We start from the raw sequence: 18,525 nt of genomic DNA, 5'->3' as shown, positions 1-18,525 counted from the left end.
GCCACTGCACCCCAGCCCAGGCGACAGAGCAAGACTCCGTCTCAAAAAAAAAAAAAAAAAAAAAACCAAACCAAAACAAAACAAAAAAAACCAGACTGATACCCAGGATAAAAGGAAAACTAATAGCGGGTGAAAAGAACTGCAAAGCCCTGAGCAGTGAGTGCAGCAGGTGGCCAGGTCTGCTGGGGGCGTGCGGCCCACATGGGGGCCGCGCTGGACAGTGCCAGCACCTGCGGGGCAGCGACAGGCTTCACACCAACAAGTGTCTTAGAGGAGAGGCCAGACCACCCAGGACGAGTGAGGGCGGCCCAGGTGGAGTGGGAGAGGCTGGGGTCCTGGCTCTGACCTGCAGTGTGGGCAGATCAATGAAGACGTGCCGGTCCAGTCGGCCTGGCCTCATCAGAGCACCGTCCAAAATGTCAGCTCGGTTCGTGGACGCCAGGACGATGACATGGTCTGTCGTGCCCATTCCTGAGGGAACAGACAGTGGCCCTGAGGGTGGGGGTCCTGACACAACAGATTCCCTTGCAGGTTCCCCTTCAGGATACAGGAAGGAGAGGGACCCTCCCCGCCCCAAGGCCCAGAGAGAAAGGAACACATGGTTCTTCTGTACTAGGAGCTGTGATCCTTCCCTCATCGCTCCCAGCCAACATCACCAGGAGGAACAGGAATTTCCCTATTTTGACAAGTGATAACAGCACACCATCCCTGGGGCTGGCTACTGAGGCAGAACTGTCCAGGGCCCTCCCAGAGCTGCCACGGCATCCTGGAGCATCCCCGTCTCATGGTGCCACCTGGGAGCCGGTCCTCACAGCCGCCCCCCAACCCCATCATTAGTGTGACTTTGTTACATTTTAGCTAACACTCGGCTTTAAGCTGTGTCTTTGAAACATTTTATCTTCAACGCCTAGCCTTAAGCCCTGGGTTTCAGGCTTGAGGTTTGTCATCGGAGAATTTAAAAGTGAGCCCAGAAAGGATCACTCATTCCCAGTGTCTGTGAACCTTGACTGGCCCCTGATGTGAATAAATCAACTGCGAGATGATTATGAAGCTGCTGGGAACACCTGACTGGATGCTTGTAAGAACGTTCAGGTGTTATGATGCTGTGATATTTCTCTGAATTTAAACAAATGTACTCAGAGCATGTAAGATTCAAAACTTTGGATCTGCTTTCAAAGAATCCACTTGCCTGGGCGCGGTGGCTGATACCTGTAATCCCAGCACTTTGGGAGGCTGAGGCGGGTGGATCACGAGGCCAGGAGTCCGGTACCAGCCTGGCCAAGATGGTGAAAGCCTATCTCTACTAAAGATACAAAAAATTAGCCCGCCGTGGTGGTGGGCGCCTGTAATCCCAGCTACTCGGGAGGCTAAGGCAGGAGAATCGCCTAAACCTGGAAGGCGGAGGTTGCCGTGAGCTGAGATGGCACCATTGCAATTACACTCCAGCCTGGGCTAGAGGGCAAGACTCCGCCTAAAAAAAAAAAAAAAAGAATCCACTGGTGGCCGGGCACGCACAGTGGCTCACGCCTGTAATCCCAGCACTTTGGGAGGTTTACACGGGTGGATCACCTGAGGTCAGGAGTTTCGAGACCATCCTGGCCAACATGGTGAAACCTCGTCTCTACTAAAAATATGAAAATTAGCTGGGTGTGGTGCACGCCTGTAATCCCAGCTACTCGGGAGTTTGAGGCAGGAGAATCACTTGAACCAGGAGGCGGAGGTTACAGTGAAGCGAGATTGTGTCACTGCACTCCAGCCTGGGCGACAGGGCAAGACTCTCAAAAACAAAAAAAAAAAAAAAAAAAAAAAGGAAAAGGTCCACAATAAACAGTGTTGAAAGTAAAGATTCGACGAGACCTCCCATGACTAATGTAAGAAACTGTAAATAGGCTGGGCGCGGTGGCTCAAGCCTGCAATCCTAGCACTTTGGGAGGCTGAGACGGGCGGATCACGAGGTCAGGAGATCAAGACCATCCTGGCTAACAAGGTGAAACCCCGTCTCTACTAAAAAATACAAAAAACTAGCCGGGCGAGGTGGCGGGCGCCTGTAGTCCCAGCTACTCGGGAGACTGAGGCAGGAGAATGGCGTAAACCCGGGAGGCGGAGCTTGCAGTGAGCTGAGATCCGGCCACTGCACTCCAGTCTGGGCGACAGAGCGAGACGCCGTCTCAAGAAAAAAAAAAAAAGAAACCCTAAATATCCCAGCACGTTGGGAGGTCAAGGTGGGAGGCCAAGGTGGGAGGACTGTGAAGCCAGGAGGTGGAGGCTGCAGTGAGCTATGATCATGCCCCTGAACTCCAGTCTGGGCAATGGAGCGAGACTCTGTCTCCAGCAACCCTGTGTTCTTAGGACAGGACCCTGAACGCTCTGAGGGGGCCGAGGGGAGGGGCCTAACCAGCTTCTCCAGGGCCACTGTCCTGAGTTTCACTAAGCAGTAGCCGCCAGGACAGCACAGCGGCTCAGTCCAAGCCACACCCCACTCCCAAGCAAATCAAATCACTCCCGAATTTCAAAGGAACTCTGAAAGACACAACCATTTTCCCTGGTTCCCCAAGTCAGAATGTGATAAGCTGGGACGCTGGGTCCCAGTTCCATTTCTAGAAGGGAGATGACAGAAGAGAACCATCTCGCCAAGGCAAAGGCAGTGCCTTAAAAAGACGATGACTCGGCCGAGCGCGGTGGCTCACGCCTGTAATCCCAGCACTTTGGGAGGCCGAGGCGGGCGGATCATGAGGTCAGGAGATCAAGACTAAAAAATACAAAAAATACTAAATTTTTTGTAATTTAGTAATTACAAAAATTACTAAATCTCTACTAAAAAATACAAAAAATTCTCTACTAAAAAATACAAAAAATTAGCCGGGCGTGCTGGCGGGCGCCTGTAGTCCCAGCTACTCGGGAAGCTGAGGCAGAACAATGGCGTGAACCCGGAAGGCGGAGCTTGCAGTGAGCCGAGATCGGGCCACTGCACTCCAGCCTAGGCCACAGAGCCAGACTCCCGTCTCAAAAGAAAAAAAATAATAAAAAAAAAGACGATGACTTTTTTTTTTTTTGAGACAGAGTCTCACTCTGTCGCCCAGGCTGGAGTGCAGTGGCGTGATCTCGGTTCACTGCAACCTCTGACTCCCGGGTTCAAGGGATTCTCCTGCCTCAGCCTCTTGAATAGCTGGAATTACAGGCGCCTGCCACCGAGCCTGGCTAATTTTTGTATTTTTAGTAGACACGGGGTTTCACCATGTTGGCCAGGCTGGTCTCGAACCCCTGACCTTGTGATCCGCCCGCCTCAGCCTCCCAAAGTGTTGGGAGTACAGGCTTGAGCCACCACGCTCAGCCAAGACAATGACTTTTTTTTTTTTTTTTTTTTTTGAGACAGAGTCTCGCTCTGTCGCCCAGGCTGGAGTGCAGTGGCCGGATCTCAGCTCACTGCAAGCTCCGCCTCCCGGGTTCCCGCCATTCTCCTGCCTCAGCCTCCCAAGTAGCTGGGACTACAGGCGCCCACCACCTCGCCCGGCTAGTTTTTTTTTTGTAGTTTTAGTAGAGACGGGGTTTCACTGTGTTCGCCAGGATGGTCTCGATCTGCTGACCTCGTGATCCACCCGTCTCGGCCTCCCAAAGTGCTGGGATTACAGGCTTGAGCCACCGCGCCCGGCCGACAATGACTTTTAAAATAAACTCAGAAACAAAACACGCAGCAGAGAGCACAAGTGCTTTGTCTCACTATGACCCTGGGAACAAGAGGCTAGGGAGGGCGGGGACTGGGACCCCAGCTGGCCCCTCCAGAGCTGTTAGGAAGGCCTGCTTTACTGCTCAGTGTTGTGGAGTGCCTTCCTTGCAGAGGCCAGGGCTGTGGATACAGAATTCTGAGATTGTATAAACAGTGAAAAAAATGGGAAAAGTAATAGGAACAATGGTCTCAAAGAAAAACAGCAGCCAGGGCCGGGTACGGTGGCTCAGGCCTGTAATCCCAGCACTTTGGGAGGCCAAGGCAGGCAGATCATGAGGTCAGGAGATTGAGACCAGCCTGGCTAACACGGTGAAACCCTGTCTCTACTAAAAATATAAAAAATTCGCCGGGCGTGGTGGCGGGCGCCTGCAGTCCCAGCTACTTGGGAGGCTGAGGCAGGAGAATGGCGGGAACCCGGGAGGCGGAGCTTGCAGTGAGCTGAGATCGCGCCACTGCACTGCAGCCTGGGCGACAGAGCGAGACCCTGTCTCTGCAGAAACTAAAGTCGAAGCATAAAATGTTTACCGTAGCCTTTCCCGTGTGTGGCTGCATGTGAGGGGCCGTCACCTCAGCTTCCGCCACCAGGGGATGACTATGTCGAAGGGAGGCCTCTGTGAAATGCTAGGCGTCCGCGGCTCCCGCGTGTGGTCAGTGCTGACGCTCCCATCACTGCTTTCTAGCACAGGAGCCGGGACCTGGACGTCCACAGCCGGTGGAGCCTCCAGTGCTCTCTGACTTACGCCCTTCCCAGGGGGGTCTGGGGTCCATAGGACACCGCCATGGACCGGCTGACATAACCAACAAGGCTGGGGCTTTTCTCTTCCCCAGCGAGATTTTCCCACGACCGGCTCCGCATCTGCCCCATCCCGCGCACCGCCACGAACAGAAGCACCAAAGCCTGGCCGGGGGCTTCGGGGGGGCTGAGCGCACAGCTGTGGCTTGGCATAAAGAGACTCGTTCAGAGCTGGCACAACTCAACAAGCGGCCTTCAGTCAGCGGATTCCCGGCCTCAGCAAACCCGGGGCGGACGCAGCTCTTCTCATGACAGCACAGAGGGGTTATGTGGAAAAGGTCGTTTGACAGACGCTTCGCCTTTGGGCTCAAGTCACTCAAAAAGGTGTCTCTGTCTTCAGTGCAAAAGGCAAAACCCCAGCAGAGCGGGCGGCACCGCCCTCGGTGGTCCTGCGGGCTCCGTGAGGCAGGAGCGGGCGGCACCGCCCTCGGTGGTCCTGCGGGCTCCGTGAGGCAGGAGCGGGCGGCACCGCCCTCGGTGGTCCTGCGGGCTCCGTGAGGCAGGAGCGGGCGGCACCGCCCTCGGTGGTCCTGCGGGCTCCGTGAGGCAGGAGCGGGCGGCACTGCCCTCGGTGGTCCTGCGGGCTCCGTGAAGCAGGAGCGGGCGGCACGGCCCTCGGTGGTCCTGCGGGCTCCGTGAGGCAGGAGCGGGCGACATTGCCCTCTGCCTGCGGGCTCCGTGAGGCAGGAGCGGGCGGCACTGCCCTCTGCCTGCGGGCTCCGTGAGGCAGGAGCGGGCGGCACTGCCCTCTGCCTGTGGGCTCCGTGAGGCAGGAGCGGGCGGCATTGCCCTCTGCCTGTGGGCTCCGTGAGGCAGGAGCGGGCGGCACCGCCCTCGGTGGTCCTGCGGGCTCCGTGAGGCAGGAGCGGGCGGCACTGCCCTCGGTGGTCCTGCGGGCTCCGTGAGGCAGGAGCGGGCGGCACGGCCCTCGGTGGTCCTGCGGGCTCCGTGAGGCAGGAGCGGGCGGCACTGCCCTCTGCCTGTGGGCTCCGTGAGGCAGGAGCGGGCGGCATTGCCCTCTGCCTGTGGGCTCCGTGAGGCAGGAGCGGGCGGCATTGCCCTCGGTGGTCCTGCGGGCTCCGTGAGGCAAGAGCGGGCGGCACTGCCCTCGGTGGTCCTGTGGGCTCCGTGAGGCAGGAGCGGGCGGCATTGCCCTCTGCCTGTGGGCTCCGTGAGGCAGGAGCGGGCGGCACCGCCCTCGGTGGTCCTGCGGGCTCCGTGAGGCAGGAGCGGGCGGCACCGCCCTCGGTGGTCCTGCGGGCTCCGTGAGGCAGGAGCGGGCGGCACCGCCCTCGGTGGTCCTGCGGGCTCCGTGAGGCAGGAGCGGGCGGCACCGCCCTCGGTGGTCCTGCGGGCTCCGTGAGGCAGGAGCGGGCGGCACCGCCCTCGGTGGTCCTGCGGGCTCCGTGAGGCAGGAGCGGGCGGCACCGCCCTCGGTGGTCCTGCGGGCTCCGTGAAGCAGGAGCGGGCGGCACGGCCCTCGGTGGTCCTGCGGGCTCCGTGAGGCAGGAGCGGGCGGCACTGCCCTCTGCCTGTGGGCTCCGTGAGGCAGGAGCGGGCGGCACTGCCCTCTGCCTGTGGGCTCCGTGAGGCAGGAGCGGGCGGCATTGCCCTCGGTGGTCCTGCGGGCTCCGTGAGGCAGGAGCGGGCGGCACTGCCCTCGGTGGTCCTGTGGGCTCCGTGAGGCAGGAGCGGGCGGCATTGCCCTCTGCCTGTGGGCTCCGTGAGGCAGGAGCGGGCGGCACCGCCCTCGGTGGTCCTGCGGGCTCCGTGAGGCAGGAGCGGGCGGCACTGCCCTCGGTGGTCCTGCGGGCTCCGTGAAGCAGGAGCGGGCGGCACTGCCCTCGGTGGTCCTGCGGGCTCCGTGAAGCAGGAGCGGGCGGCACTGCCCTCGGTGGTCCTGCGGGCTCCGTGAGGCAGGAGCGGGCGGCACGGCCCTCGGTGGTCCTGCGGGCTCCGTGAGGCAGGAGCGGGCGGCACGGCCCTCGGTGGTCCTGCGGGCTCCGTGAGGCAGGAGCGGGCGGCACTGCCCTCGGTGGTCCTGCGGGCTCCGTGAGGCAGGAGCGGGCGGCACGGCCCTCGGTGGTCCTGCGGGCTCCGTGAGGCAGGAGCGGGCGGCACTGCCCTCTGCCTGTGGGCTCCGTGAGGCAGGAGCGGGCGGCATTGCCCTCTGCCTGTGGGCTCCGTGAGGCAGGAGCGGGCGGCATTGCCCTCTGCCTGTGGGCTCCGTGAGGCAGGAGCGGGCGGCACCGCCCTCGGTGGTCCTGCGGGCTCCGTGAGGCAGGAGCGGGCGGCACCGCCCTCGGTGGTCCTGCGGGCTCCGTGAGGCAGGAGCGGGCGGCACCGCCCTCGGTGGTCCTGCGGGCTCCGTGAGGCAGGAGCGGGCGGCACCGCCCTCGGTGGTCCTGCGGGCTCCGTGAGGCAGGAGCGGGCGGCACCGCCCTCGGTGGTCCTGCGGGTTCCGTGAGGCAGGAGCGGGCGGCACTGCCCTCGGTGGTCCTGCGGGCTCCGTGAGGCAGGAGCGGGCGGCACGGCCCTCGGTGGTCCTGCGGGCTCCGTGAGGCAGGAGCGGGCGGCACTGCCCTCTGCCTGTGGGCTCCGTGAGGCAGGAGCGGGCGGCACTGCCCTCTGCCTGTGGGCTCCGTGAGGCAGGAGCGGGCGGCATTGCCCTCTGCCTGTGGGCTCCGTGAGGCAGGAGCGGGCGGCACCGCCCTCGGTGGTCCTGCGGGCTCCGTGAGGCAGGAGCGGGCGGCACCGCCCTCGGTGGTCCTGCGGGCTCCGTGAGGCAGGAGCGGGCGGCACCGCCCTCGGTGGTCCTGCGGGCTCCGTGAGGCAGGAGCGGGCGGCACCGCCCTCGGTGGTCCTGCGGGCTCCGTGAGGCAGGAGCGGGCGGCACCGCCCTCGGTGGTCCTGCGGGCTCCGTGAGGCAGGAGCGGACGACATTACCCTCGGCCCTGCGGGTTCCGTGAGGCAGGAGCGGGCGACATTGCCCTCGGTGGTCCTGCGGGTTCCGTGAGGCAGGAGCGGGCGGGGGTCTCTCCTCTGAGCCTCCTCATGGTCCCCTGGGAGGGCACCTGGTCAACGCGGAGAAGGCCGCAGACTCACAGGACGAAGATCTCGGTGTTCACGCCGTGCCCGCACGGCACAGCCACCCGCCTCACCCAAACTGTAGAGAGTCCTAAGACTCTGTGGCCAGAACCCAAGGTGTCCTGCAGATTTCTTCAAAACCCAAACCACCCACCCGTCCTTGAGCAGCCCCGAGAAGCAATGGTCAGAGCCACATCAAAGGCCACACAGCACCAAAGAGGCCACATAAAGATGCTCCACAGAGAAGCAGTGCGGCGAGCCTGGAGGCTCCAGAGGCCTCTGAAACGCATGGTGATCTCCACTTGAGGGGCAGGGCCAGCTGCCCCAGCAGAGGCGGTGGGGTCTCTGGACCTCCCAAGGACCCATCTCTGAGGTGTCTCTCCTTCGTGACACTTCAGACGTCACAGAAGCTGAACTGCTCAGCCCACATCTCTGAAGACATTCTGTTCTCTGAAAACTCGACTCCCATGACCACTTGCTGTGTGTGCAGAAGGCGGCCGTTCAGGTCTCGGTTGCTCACGCATTAGTTCCTGAACAAGCATGCTGAGAGACGACTGCAGACACGGGGGACAAGCAGCAGGAGAGGGTGAAGCATTCTCCGCAAATGCCGCAGCAACGCCGCTGAGTCCTGGACACTGTTGGGAATCTCACTTTCATCCTCTACCCTCGGAGCTTTCAGAGCCTACAGAGCACTTCTGTGGGCATCAGTCCATCTGACTTCACAGCAGCCCAGAGGCAGACGGGAACGCAGGGCACCCAGGAGAGACGGGCACCAGCCCAGGGCACTCGGGGCACCCAGAAGAAATGGGCGCCAGCAAGGGGAATGCGGGCACCCAGGAGAAACACGTGCCAGCACGGGGAACACAGGGCACGCAGGAGAGACGGGCACCAGCACAGGGCACGCGGGGCACCCAGAAGAGATGCACGCCAGCCCAGGGCCAAAGCCCTCAGCAGAGTCCACCACCAGCGACAGGTGCAGTGACACTGTAAACCGCAAGGCACACAGCACTGCTGCACTGATCCGGCTAAATGCACTGCTCGACCTGACCCTGAGGACACGTCACAGCTCCAGAGACTGACATTCCTGAACGTCACTGGCCTGTACAGAGTGTCACAGTCACCAAAGACAAACACCAAGAAACAGTGGAGTCCGCCTGTAATCCCAGCTACTCGGGAGGCTGAGGCAGGAGGATCACTTGAGTCAAGGAGTTCAAGACCAACCTGGGCAACACAGCAAGACCCTGCCTCAGAAAACAAGACCAAGAAATGACACAGGACGGGAAGAGACCGAGGAGACCGAACATCCACGTCGGGGAGCGGAAGCACCCATGGATGGGTCTGGGGGACAGTCACAGACGCCGTGGCCTGGGGCTCGCAAGTACCCGTGGATGGGTCTCGGGGGCAGTCATGGACACCGTGGCCTGGTCCAAACCTGCAGACCACGTACGTCACGGTCAGCCTTTGGGGAGCTCGCAGGAAGGCATCAAAGAACACTCCGATTGACCGGGCGCGGGGCTCACGCCTGTAATCCCAGCACTTTGGGAGGCCGAGGTGGGCGGATCACGAGGTCGGGAGATCGAGACCACCCTGGCTAACACGGTGAAACCCCGCTCTACTGAAAATACAAAAATTAGCCGGGCGTGGTGGTGGGCGCCTGTAGCCCAGCTACTCGGGAGGCTGAGGCAGGCGAACGGCGTGAACCCGGGAGGCGGAGCTTGCAGCGAGTGGAGATCGCATCACTGCACTCCAGCCTGGGCGACTGAGCGAGACTCCGTCTCAAAAAAAAAAAAGAGCACTCTGACCACCGTGGCAACGCTTCTGTAAGTCTAAAGGGATTTCGCAATGAGAGGTGAAGCAAGTTCCCCCTTAGCTGAGTGGTCAGAACTGGGCTGTGCAGGCGCTAAGACACACGACTCCAAGCAGCCACAGGCAACAAAGAAAACAGCAAGTCAACAGTTCTCTTGGAGCCAGATCACTTGGGGAGAAAAAGTCTCCCTCATCTACGGTACCTAAAATGTAACTAGAATTCTGATTAAAAATAAACCGTACAAAGCAGAGACTTCAAAAAGATGCTTGTACTTATGTAAACACAGCCCAATTCACAAGAGCCCACGTGTCCACCGACGGGCGAACAAACAAGAGGCAGCTTCTACACACCAGGCAGCATTGTTCAGCCTCAAGGAGGAAGGAAATCCTGACACGTGCCCAGCACTGTCGGCCCCTGGAGATGTTATGTGCGTGAAAGAAGGCGGAGAGCAAAGGACAGACACCGCAGGACTCCAGTTCTATGAGGTCCCTACGACAGTCACTCAGAGACAGACAGCGGGACACAGGCTGCAAGGGGCTGAGGATGGAGAATGGGGAGGCTCAATGGGGCCAGGTTTTTGGTTTGAAGAGAAAGTTCTGGAGACACACGGTGGTGGTGGTTGCTCAACAGGCGAATGTACTTAATGCCGATGAACTTCAGAATGATTAAAATGGTAAATTTATGTGAATGTATTTTTTTAATTGTTTTGTAGAGACAGGGTCTCGCTGTGTTATCCAGGCTGCAGTGCAGAGGCTGTTCACAGGCAAGACCATCGCACAGTACACCACCGAGCTCGGGCTCCAGCACTCCTTCTGCCTCCGCCTCCCAAACAGCCGGGAACACAGGCACCGCCAAGCTTGGCTATCTGTATATTTTACCACAACAATATCCACATTAAAAAAAAATAATAATAATCTTGCAAAAGTAGCTCAGGAGAAAAATAGTTCCAGGTCACCTTTACTGGGTCAGCTCCATTTAAAAAAAAAAAATTGTCAAAGCCAGACCAGAAGTCATCTTCAAGGGGTCACAACATGTGGGGCGCCTCCCTCGCCGCAGTGCAGCGCGCTGATGCTCTGCTGGGCCCTCTAACCAGAGTCTCACCTTCTCCGGGGGCACAGGGAGAGGCGTGGCGGCACAATCACTCAGACCCATTACAGACCTGAAGACAGGGGCGGCGCACTCAGACCGACCCATTACAGACCTAAAGACAGGGGCGGCGCACTCAGACCGACCCATTACAGACCTAAAGACAGGGGCGGCGCACTCAGACCGACGCATTACCTAAAGACAGGAGCGGCACCAGCTGCTCCAGAACCTGTCTAGCGGTCTTTCTGGGTTTTGCTGGAAAGCCCCTAAAAAACAGTAATAATGCAAAAAAAGGCTGGGTGCCGAGGCTCATGCCTGTAATCTCAGCACTTTGGGAAGCTGCGGCAGGCCGACCGCCTCAGGTCAAGAGTTGAAGACCAGCCTGGCCAACATGGTGAAACCTCGTCTCCACTAAAAATACAAAAATTAGCCGGGTGTGGTGGCACGTGCCTGTAATCCCAGCTACTTGGGAGACTGAGGCAGGAGAATCGCTTGAACCTGGGAGGCGGAGGTTGCAGTGAGCCGAGATCGTGACATGTACTTCACCCTGGGCAACAAGAGTGAGACTCCATCTCAAAAAAATAAAAAGATTACATCTGACATACCGCTTCTATTCCTACTTATCTTTTTTACTATTGCCTTGACGTTTTTTAAATTAAAAGTTGTGTTTTTTTTTTTTTTTTGAGATGGAGTCTCCCTCTCTCACCCAGGCTGGAGTGCAATGGTGAGATCTCGGCTCACTGCAACCTCCACCTTCCGGGTTTCAAGCGATGCTCCAGAGCAGCGGGGATTACAGGCACCCGCCATCATGCCCGGCTGATTTTTGTATTTTTGTAGAAATGGGGTTTCAGCATGTTGGCCAGGCTGTTCATAAAATCCGGACCTCCATGGTCTGCCTGTCTTGGCCTCCCAAAGTGCTGGGATTATAGGCGTGAGCCACTGTGCTGGGTCTAAAAGCTGTATTTCTTTTTTTTTTTTTCTTGAGACGGAGTCTCACTCTGTCACCTAGGCTGGAGTGCAGTGGTGCGATCTTGGCTCGCCACAACCTGTTCTGAAAGACATCAGAAAACCTTCTCTGATGGTGCAATGGGGGTGTGGGGTGCACGAGCACTGACCGTCCATTTCTACCAGAAGCTGGTTGAGCGTCTGCTCCTCCTCCGTGTTGGAGAACCCGGACATGGTGGTGGAGCGCTTCTTGCCCACCGCGTCAATCTCATCGATGTAGACGATGCAGGGGGCCCGGGCTCGGGCTTCCTTGAAGAGGCTTCGCACGCGGGCAGCGCCGAGGCCTGAGGGGACACAGAGAGAACCAGGAAATGGGCAGATAATAAAAAACAAAGTCTCCTCCCGTACCCGGGCCAGACAAAGTTCTACACAAAGGACAACTAAAGCTACCAGCCCCATCCCCTGCAAACAGACACACGGCAGCTGCTCGTGGGGGCCCCTGGCCACCCCTCAGGGTTCACACGCACCGTGCTGGCCCCCCCAGGCCACAAGTGACAGCGGCTTTGAAGCAAACACCACATGCTCCGCAGACAAAACCCCTCCTCTAACCCAGACCTCGCTTTCCTTCCCTACTCCCCGGCCCACCTGTTTCCCTTTCAGACCAGCCACCAGAGGAAGGACATGTGATAGGAGCCAAGTGGTCAGCCAAGTCCACCCACAGCCCCCAACCACAGCACCTACCTCCAATGACCTCCACGAACTCTGGACCGGCCATCGCCAGGAAGGGCACCTGAGCCTCCGTGGCCACCGCCTTGGCCAGCAGCGTCTTCCCACAGCCGGGGGGACCGAGCAGCAGTGCGCCCTTTGGGACCTTGGCGCCAAGCTGGAGGAAGCGCTCTGGGCTCTGGACGGCAGCAGATGATGTGACACTAACCACGTGGGGTTTCATTGTTTTGTTTTTTTTTTGAGGTAAGGTCTCTCTGGGTCATGCAGGCTGGAATGCAGTGGGTGCCATGAGAGCTCACTGCAGCCCTGCAGCCTCAACGTCCTATGTTCAAGCCATCCTCTCACCTCAGCCTCTCAAGTAGCTGGGACTACACAGGCATGTGGCACCATAGCCAGCTACTTTTAAAGATTTTTTGCAGGCCGGGCGCAGCAGCTCACACCTCTAATCCCAGCATTTTGGGAGGCCGAGGCGGGCAGATAGCCTGAGATCAGGAGTTCGAGACCAGGCTGGCCAAAATGGAGAAACCCCGTCTCTACTAAAAATACAAAAATTAGCCATGCACGGTGGTGGGTGCCTATGATCCCAGCTACTCGGGAGGCTGAGGCAGGAGAATCACTTGAACTGGGGGATTTGGAGGTTGCAGCAAGCCAAGATTGTGCCACTGCACTCCAGCCTGAGTGACAAAGTGAGACTCTGTCTCAAAAAAAAATTAATTAAATAAAAAAATTTTTTGCAGAGACAGGGTCTCCCTGTTGCCCAGGCTGTCCTACTCCTAGGCTCAAGCACTTCCCCTGCCTCAGCCCCTCAAAGTGCTAGGACTATGGGTGTGACCCACTGCACCAGGCCTGCAGAGGGAATGTTTAAGTAATGCACATGAAAGGCAGCTCATGTGCCGCCACCAACTGGCTACGGGGTTTATGGGGTTCTGGAAAAAGCACAGACCTCTGCAAAGGATGAAGGGCCCAGGATGGCTAATGGCACAGTAGGCATGGGCCTTGGCAGTCTCTGCTTGGCTGAACCATGTGCAAGGGGCTTGTGCTGCTGGTTGAACAGGCACCAGCACCTGCCTGGCGTCTCCATGGGACACGTAGAGGTCACCACCAACCCATGACACATAATCAATGGAATTCCAGGTCCCACAGGAGCCCTTCTGGGAGAGAAGGAAGGTTGGTGTCTGCCCACTCCTCCCTCCTGGTCTGTGCTGCTCTCACCTTCAGATAATCCACAAACTCGCGGACCTCCTGTTTGGCTTCGTGCATTCCTGCCACGTCTTTGAAGCTGACTCCTTTCCCCGTCTTCCCATCCACAATCGTGAAACGAGCCATTTTAAGCTGATTCTGTGCAGAAAGAACAAAGCGCAAGGAGCTGTGCCAAGTGAGGAAATCAGCAGCACAACGCAAGAGCTCACCCACACACCTCAGCCACACCAGCCCCACGTCTCCATCCCAGGATCCCAAGGCTCCACTTGTGTCAGACTGACAAGGCTCATGGGTCGGTCTTCAGGCACAGAAGGGAAATGTTTCATGTCATTAATTAGTAAGAAAATTGTCTAGCAAGTTGCCTTAAAAAAATTATTCCTGGCCGGGCGTGGTGGTTCACGCCTGTGATCCCAGCACTTTGGAAGGCCGAGACGGGTGGATCATGAGGTCAGAAGATTGAGACCATCCCGGCTAAGACGGTGAAACCCCGTCTCCACTAAAAATAAAAAAAAAATTAGCCAGGCCTGGTGGCGGACGCCTGTAGTCCCAGCTACTCAGGAGGCTGAGGCAGGACAATGGTGTGAACCTGGGACGCGGAGTTTGCAGTGAGCTGAAATCACACCACTGCCCTCCAGCCTGGGCGACTGAGCGAGGCTCCGTCTCAAAAAAAAAAAAAAAATTATTCCTGGTCAGGTGCGGTGACTCACACCTGTAATCCCAGCACTTTGGGAGGCCGAGGCAGGTGGATCACCTGATGTCAGGAGTTGGAGACCACCCTGGCCGACATGGTAAAATCCTGTCTCTACTAAAAATACAAAAATTAGCTGGGTGCAGTGGTGGGAGCCTGTAATCCTAGCTACTAGGGAGGCTGATGCAGGAGAATTGCTTGAACCCACAAGGCAGAGGTTGTAGTGAGCTGAGATTACGCCACTGCACTCCAGCCTGGGGGACAAAAGCAAAACTCCATCTCAAAAAATAGAAAAACAAATTATCCCCAAATTAGCCGGGTGTAGGGGTGCGCGCCTGTAATCCCAGCTACTCAGGAAGCTGAGGTAGGAGAATCACCTGAGCCTGGAAAGTTGACCCTCAAGTGAGCCAAGATCACACCACTGCACTCCACCCTGGTAACAGTGAGACTATCTCAAAAAAACAAAAAACAAACAAAAAGAACAAGCTTCCACACAAACTAATTTAACATCTTTTGCATAAACCGCCTTTTTGTTTCTTTTTGAGATAAGGTCTCACTCTGTCACCCAAACTGGAGCACTGTGACAGGATCTCAGCTCACTGCAACCTCGACCTCCTGGGTTCAAACGATCCTCCCACCTCAGCCTCCTGAGTGCCCGGGACCACAGGCGCCACCACCAGGCCTAAGTGGAAACAAGGTGGGACAGTGTGGGCCCTGCTTCCTCCCTGCTGGTAACTCCCCAGGCCCAAAGCCGAAGGGAGGGGGTGCCACACAAGGAGCGTGCACTCCATGATAAACGCCGCAAGATAAGGTTTCTCAAGTGTATTAAGGTTGTTTTTTTTTTTTTTTTTTTTGAGACAGAGGCTTGCTCTGTCTCCTAGGCTGGAGGGCAGTGGTGTGATCTCGGCTCACTGCAAGCTCCGCCTCCCAGGTTCACGCCATTCTCCTGCCTCAACCTCCCCAGCAGCTGGGATTACAGGCGTCCGCTACTACTCCTGGCTAATTTTTGTATTTTGTATTTTCAGTAGGGATGGGGTTTCACGATGTTGGCCAGGCTGGTGTCGAACTCCTGACCTCAGGTGATCCACCCGCCTTGGCCTCCCAAAGTGTTGGGATTACAGGCGTGAGCCACCCGTGCCAGCATTCTTTTTTTTTTTTTTTTTGAGATGGAGTCTCGCTCTGTTGCCCAGGCTGGAGTGCAGTGACGTGATCTCGGCTCACCACAACCTCCACCTCCCAGGTTCAAGAGATTCTCCTGCCTCAGCCTCCCGAGTAGCTGGGATTATAGGAGCCTGCCACCACACCCGGCTAATTTTTTTTTTTTTTTTAAGGAGAGACAGGGTTTCTTCATGTTGGTCAGGCTGGTCTCGAACACCTGACGTCAGGTGATCCACCCACTTTTGCCTCCCAAAGTGCTGAGATTTCAGGTGTGACCCACTGTACCTGGCCTAAGGTTGTTCTTTTAAAGACAACCTGGCCATGTGAGGTGGCTCATGCCTATAATCCCAGCACTTTGGGAGGCCAAGGCAGGCAGATCACGAGGTCAGGAGATTGAGACCATCCTGGCTACGGTGAAATCCCGTCTCTACTAAAAATACAAAAAATTAGCCGGGTGTGATGGTGGGCGCCTGTAGTCCCAGCTACTCGGGAGGCTGAGGCGGAAGAATGGCGAGAACCTGGGAGGCGGAGCTTGCAGTGAGCCGAGACCGCGCCACTACACTCCAGCCTGAAAGACACAGCAAGACTGTCTCAAAATAAATAAATAAATTGGCCAAGTGTGACGGCTCACGCCTGTAATCCCAGCACTCTGGGAGGCCGAGGCAGGCGGATCATGAGGTCAGGAGATCGAGACCATCCTGGCTAACATGGTGAAACCCGATCTCTACTAAAAATACAAAAAATTAGCAGGGCGTAGTGGCGGGCGCCTGTAGTCCCAGCTACTCGGGAGGCTGAGGCAGGAGAATGGTGTGAACCCGGAAGGCGGAGCTTGCAGTGAGCCAAGATCGTGCCACTGCACTCCAGCCTGGGTGACAGAGCGAGACTCAGTCTCAGGAAAAATAAATAAACAAATAAATAAAAAATAAAGACAACCTTTAAAATTCCTCAGATTCTTCGCTAGTTGGAAATAAAGGGGAAAACAGACTTTGGTGATCATAAAAAAAAATGCAGATTTGGCCGGGTTGGTGGCTCCAGCACGTTGGGAGGCCGAGGCAGGCAGATCACCCAAGCTCAGTAGTTCAAGACCGGCCTGGCCAACATGGTGAAACCCTATCTCTATAAAAATACAAAAATTAGCCAGGCATGGTGGCCCACACCTGCAGTCCCAGCTACTCAGGATGCTGAGTTAGGAGGATTGCATGAACCCAGGGGGTGGAGGTTTCAGTGAGCAGAGATCATGCCACTGCACTCCAGCCTAGGCAACAGAGCGAGACTCTGTCTCAAAAAAAAAAAAAAAAAAAAAAAAAAAGAAAAGAAAGGCCGGGTGCAGTGGCTCACGCCTATAAACCCAGCACTTTGGGAGGCCGAGGTGGATCACCTGAGGTCGGGAGTTCGAGACCAGCCTGACCAACATGCTGAAACTCCGTCTCTACTAAAAATACAAAATTAGCCGGGCGTGGTGGCACATGCCTGTAATCCCAGCAACTCGGGAGGCTGAGGCAGGAGAACTGCCTGAACCCGCGAGGCAAAGGTTGTGGTGAGCTGAGATCACGCCAATGCACTCCAGCCTGGACAACAAAGGCGAAGCTCCGTCTCAAAAAAAAAAAAAAGAAAAGAAAAATGCAGATTCAATTGCCCTGTCATCTCACATGGCTCAGGCACCCCAGAGTTAGGGTGAGAGGCCCTCAGGCAACACTGGTTACTACACGCCTTACAGCCAGCCCGTGGGAAGGGAAGGGGAGCTGCTGCCTCGCTGTGGCTTCAGGCTGCCCTCTGCCACGGGTGTTCCCTGAGTGTTTATCGTGCAGCTCACAGCAAACACAAAGCAGAAAAAGAGTTCAGAGGGCTCTGACTGACAGAACTTACAAAAGCACTGAATCCACCTTCCCTGCCAGTCATTCCGGCCAGACGGAAAACACACCACAGGATGGCCAGGCCCACCGCTGTCATCCCCACGGAGTACAGGGCGCTGCCGGAAGAAAGAGAGGCAGGCACAGGCTCAGAGAGTGTCACGTGACAGACACATGTTTCCAAGTCAGAACCACCGCTGGCAACGCTTCCAAGACGAGACGAGGAGTCCCTACCTGTGGGACCGATGCACAGATTAAAACGGTTGTGGAAATGGGTTCTCTTGTCTCGTTCTCGCTGACTGTGCTCTGACATGAAAGTTTCCCAAATGGTCCGACTGAGTGTGCAAATGCTGGAGATACCCAGTGATCTAGCCAGCCCTGTGACAATAACAACATTCTGGTTTTTCTATTTTCAGTATATTTTGTTTTCAAAAGTAAGTGATCAGTTTCAATCAGGCAGGCAAAATCGGCCTAGCAGTAAAAAGCAAATCTCAGGCCAGGCACGGTGGCTCACGCCTGTAATCCCAGCACTTTGGGAGGCTGCGGCGAGTGGATCACAAGGTCAGAAATTCGAGACCAGTCTGGCTAACACGGTGAAACCCCATCTCTACTAAAAAAATACAAAAATTAGCCGGGCGTGGTGGCGGCGCCTGTAGTCCCAGCTACTCGGATGGCGAAGGCAGGAGAATGGCGTGAACCCAGGAGGTGGAGGTTGCACGGAGTCGAGATCGTGCCACTGCACCCCAGCCTGGGCGACAGAGCAAGACTTCATCTCAAAAAGAAAAAAATAACAAACAAACACTGTCTCGACTAAAAATACAAAAAAACGTAGCTGGGTGTGGTGGCGTGCATCTGTAGTCCCAGCTACTCAGGAGGCTGAGGTGGGAGAATCACCTGACTGTGGGAGGTCAAGGCTGCAATGAGCCGAGACTGTGCCACTGCACTCCAGCCTCGGCGACAGAGATCCTGTCTCAAAAGGAAAAAAAAAAAAAAGCAAATCCCAGGACTTTCGCCCTCATACTGAAGGAGGGGCTGCCCCGGGCCTACCCCAACCCTCCATCTTCTGTACATCATCGGCCCACGAAGACGTGAGAAGCACAGCCTCAGAGCAGCGATCTTCCAGGAGCTGCTGAGTTACAGAATTAGAGGTGCGTCTTTTTTTTTTTTTCCCCTGCAGAGATGGGGTTCTCCATGCTGCCCAGGCTGGTCTCGAACTCGTGGGCTCAAGAGATCCTCCCTGCCTCAGCCTTCCAAAGTGCTGGGATTACAGGCAGAGCCACCGCACCCGGCTAGAGGTGCATTTTGATCAAGGGAGTACTTGCCAGTCACTGGCATTCTACATCTTCAGAGATTACAAGTCAACAATAAACCTCTCTGGTTTCGGCACCCATTGGCCCCTCATTTGCTCCTATTACGGAACCCGTCAGGGTCCATGGTTCTTAACTGCCCTTAGCTCCCACC

At 56.9% G+C, this 18,525-nt stretch overlaps 2 protein-coding genes across 7 annotated transcripts in view; both read right to left on the bottom strand.

Annotated features, from left to right (window-relative positions):
* RPL13 (ribosomal protein L13) overlaps positions 1 to 18,525 on the bottom strand; it is a 192,983-nt gene that overhangs the window by 22,091 nt on the left and 152,367 nt on the right. The gene's annotated exons all lie outside the window — the stretch shown is intronic.
* Positions 1 to 18,525, bottom strand: part of SPG7 (SPG7 matrix AAA peptidase subunit, paraplegin) — a 65,286-nt gene that overhangs the window by 16,578 nt on the left and 30,183 nt on the right. For 2 of the 4 annotated variants that reach the window (XM_050772901.1, XM_050772903.1), the window contains exons 6-10: positions 17,081 to 17,183; positions 13,381 to 13,506; positions 12,184 to 12,346; positions 11,613 to 11,786; positions 347 to 471 (exon numbers count right to left, since the gene is read on the bottom strand). In XM_050772901.1, coding sequence (XP_050628858.1) covers positions 347 to 471; positions 11,613 to 11,786; positions 12,184 to 12,346; positions 13,381 to 13,506; positions 17,081 to 17,183 — 691 coding nt within the window. Of the gene's footprint in view, positions 1 to 346; positions 472 to 7,432; positions 7,618 to 11,612; positions 11,787 to 12,183; positions 12,347 to 13,380; positions 13,507 to 17,080; positions 17,184 to 18,525 lie in introns of those variants that run through there. The other 2 variants (XM_050772904.1, XM_050772902.1) reach the window with 2 other exon arrangements.

Source organism: Macaca thibetana, chromosome 20, assembly GCF_024542745.1.
Source record: "Macaca thibetana thibetana isolate TM-01 chromosome 20, ASM2454274v1, whole genome shotgun sequence".
Lineage (NCBI taxonomy): Eukaryota > Metazoa > Chordata > Mammalia > Primates > Cercopithecidae > Macaca > Macaca thibetana.
The sequence above is the reverse complement of the archived record's forward strand: the minus strand, read 5'-3'. Positions and strand labels throughout refer to the sequence as shown.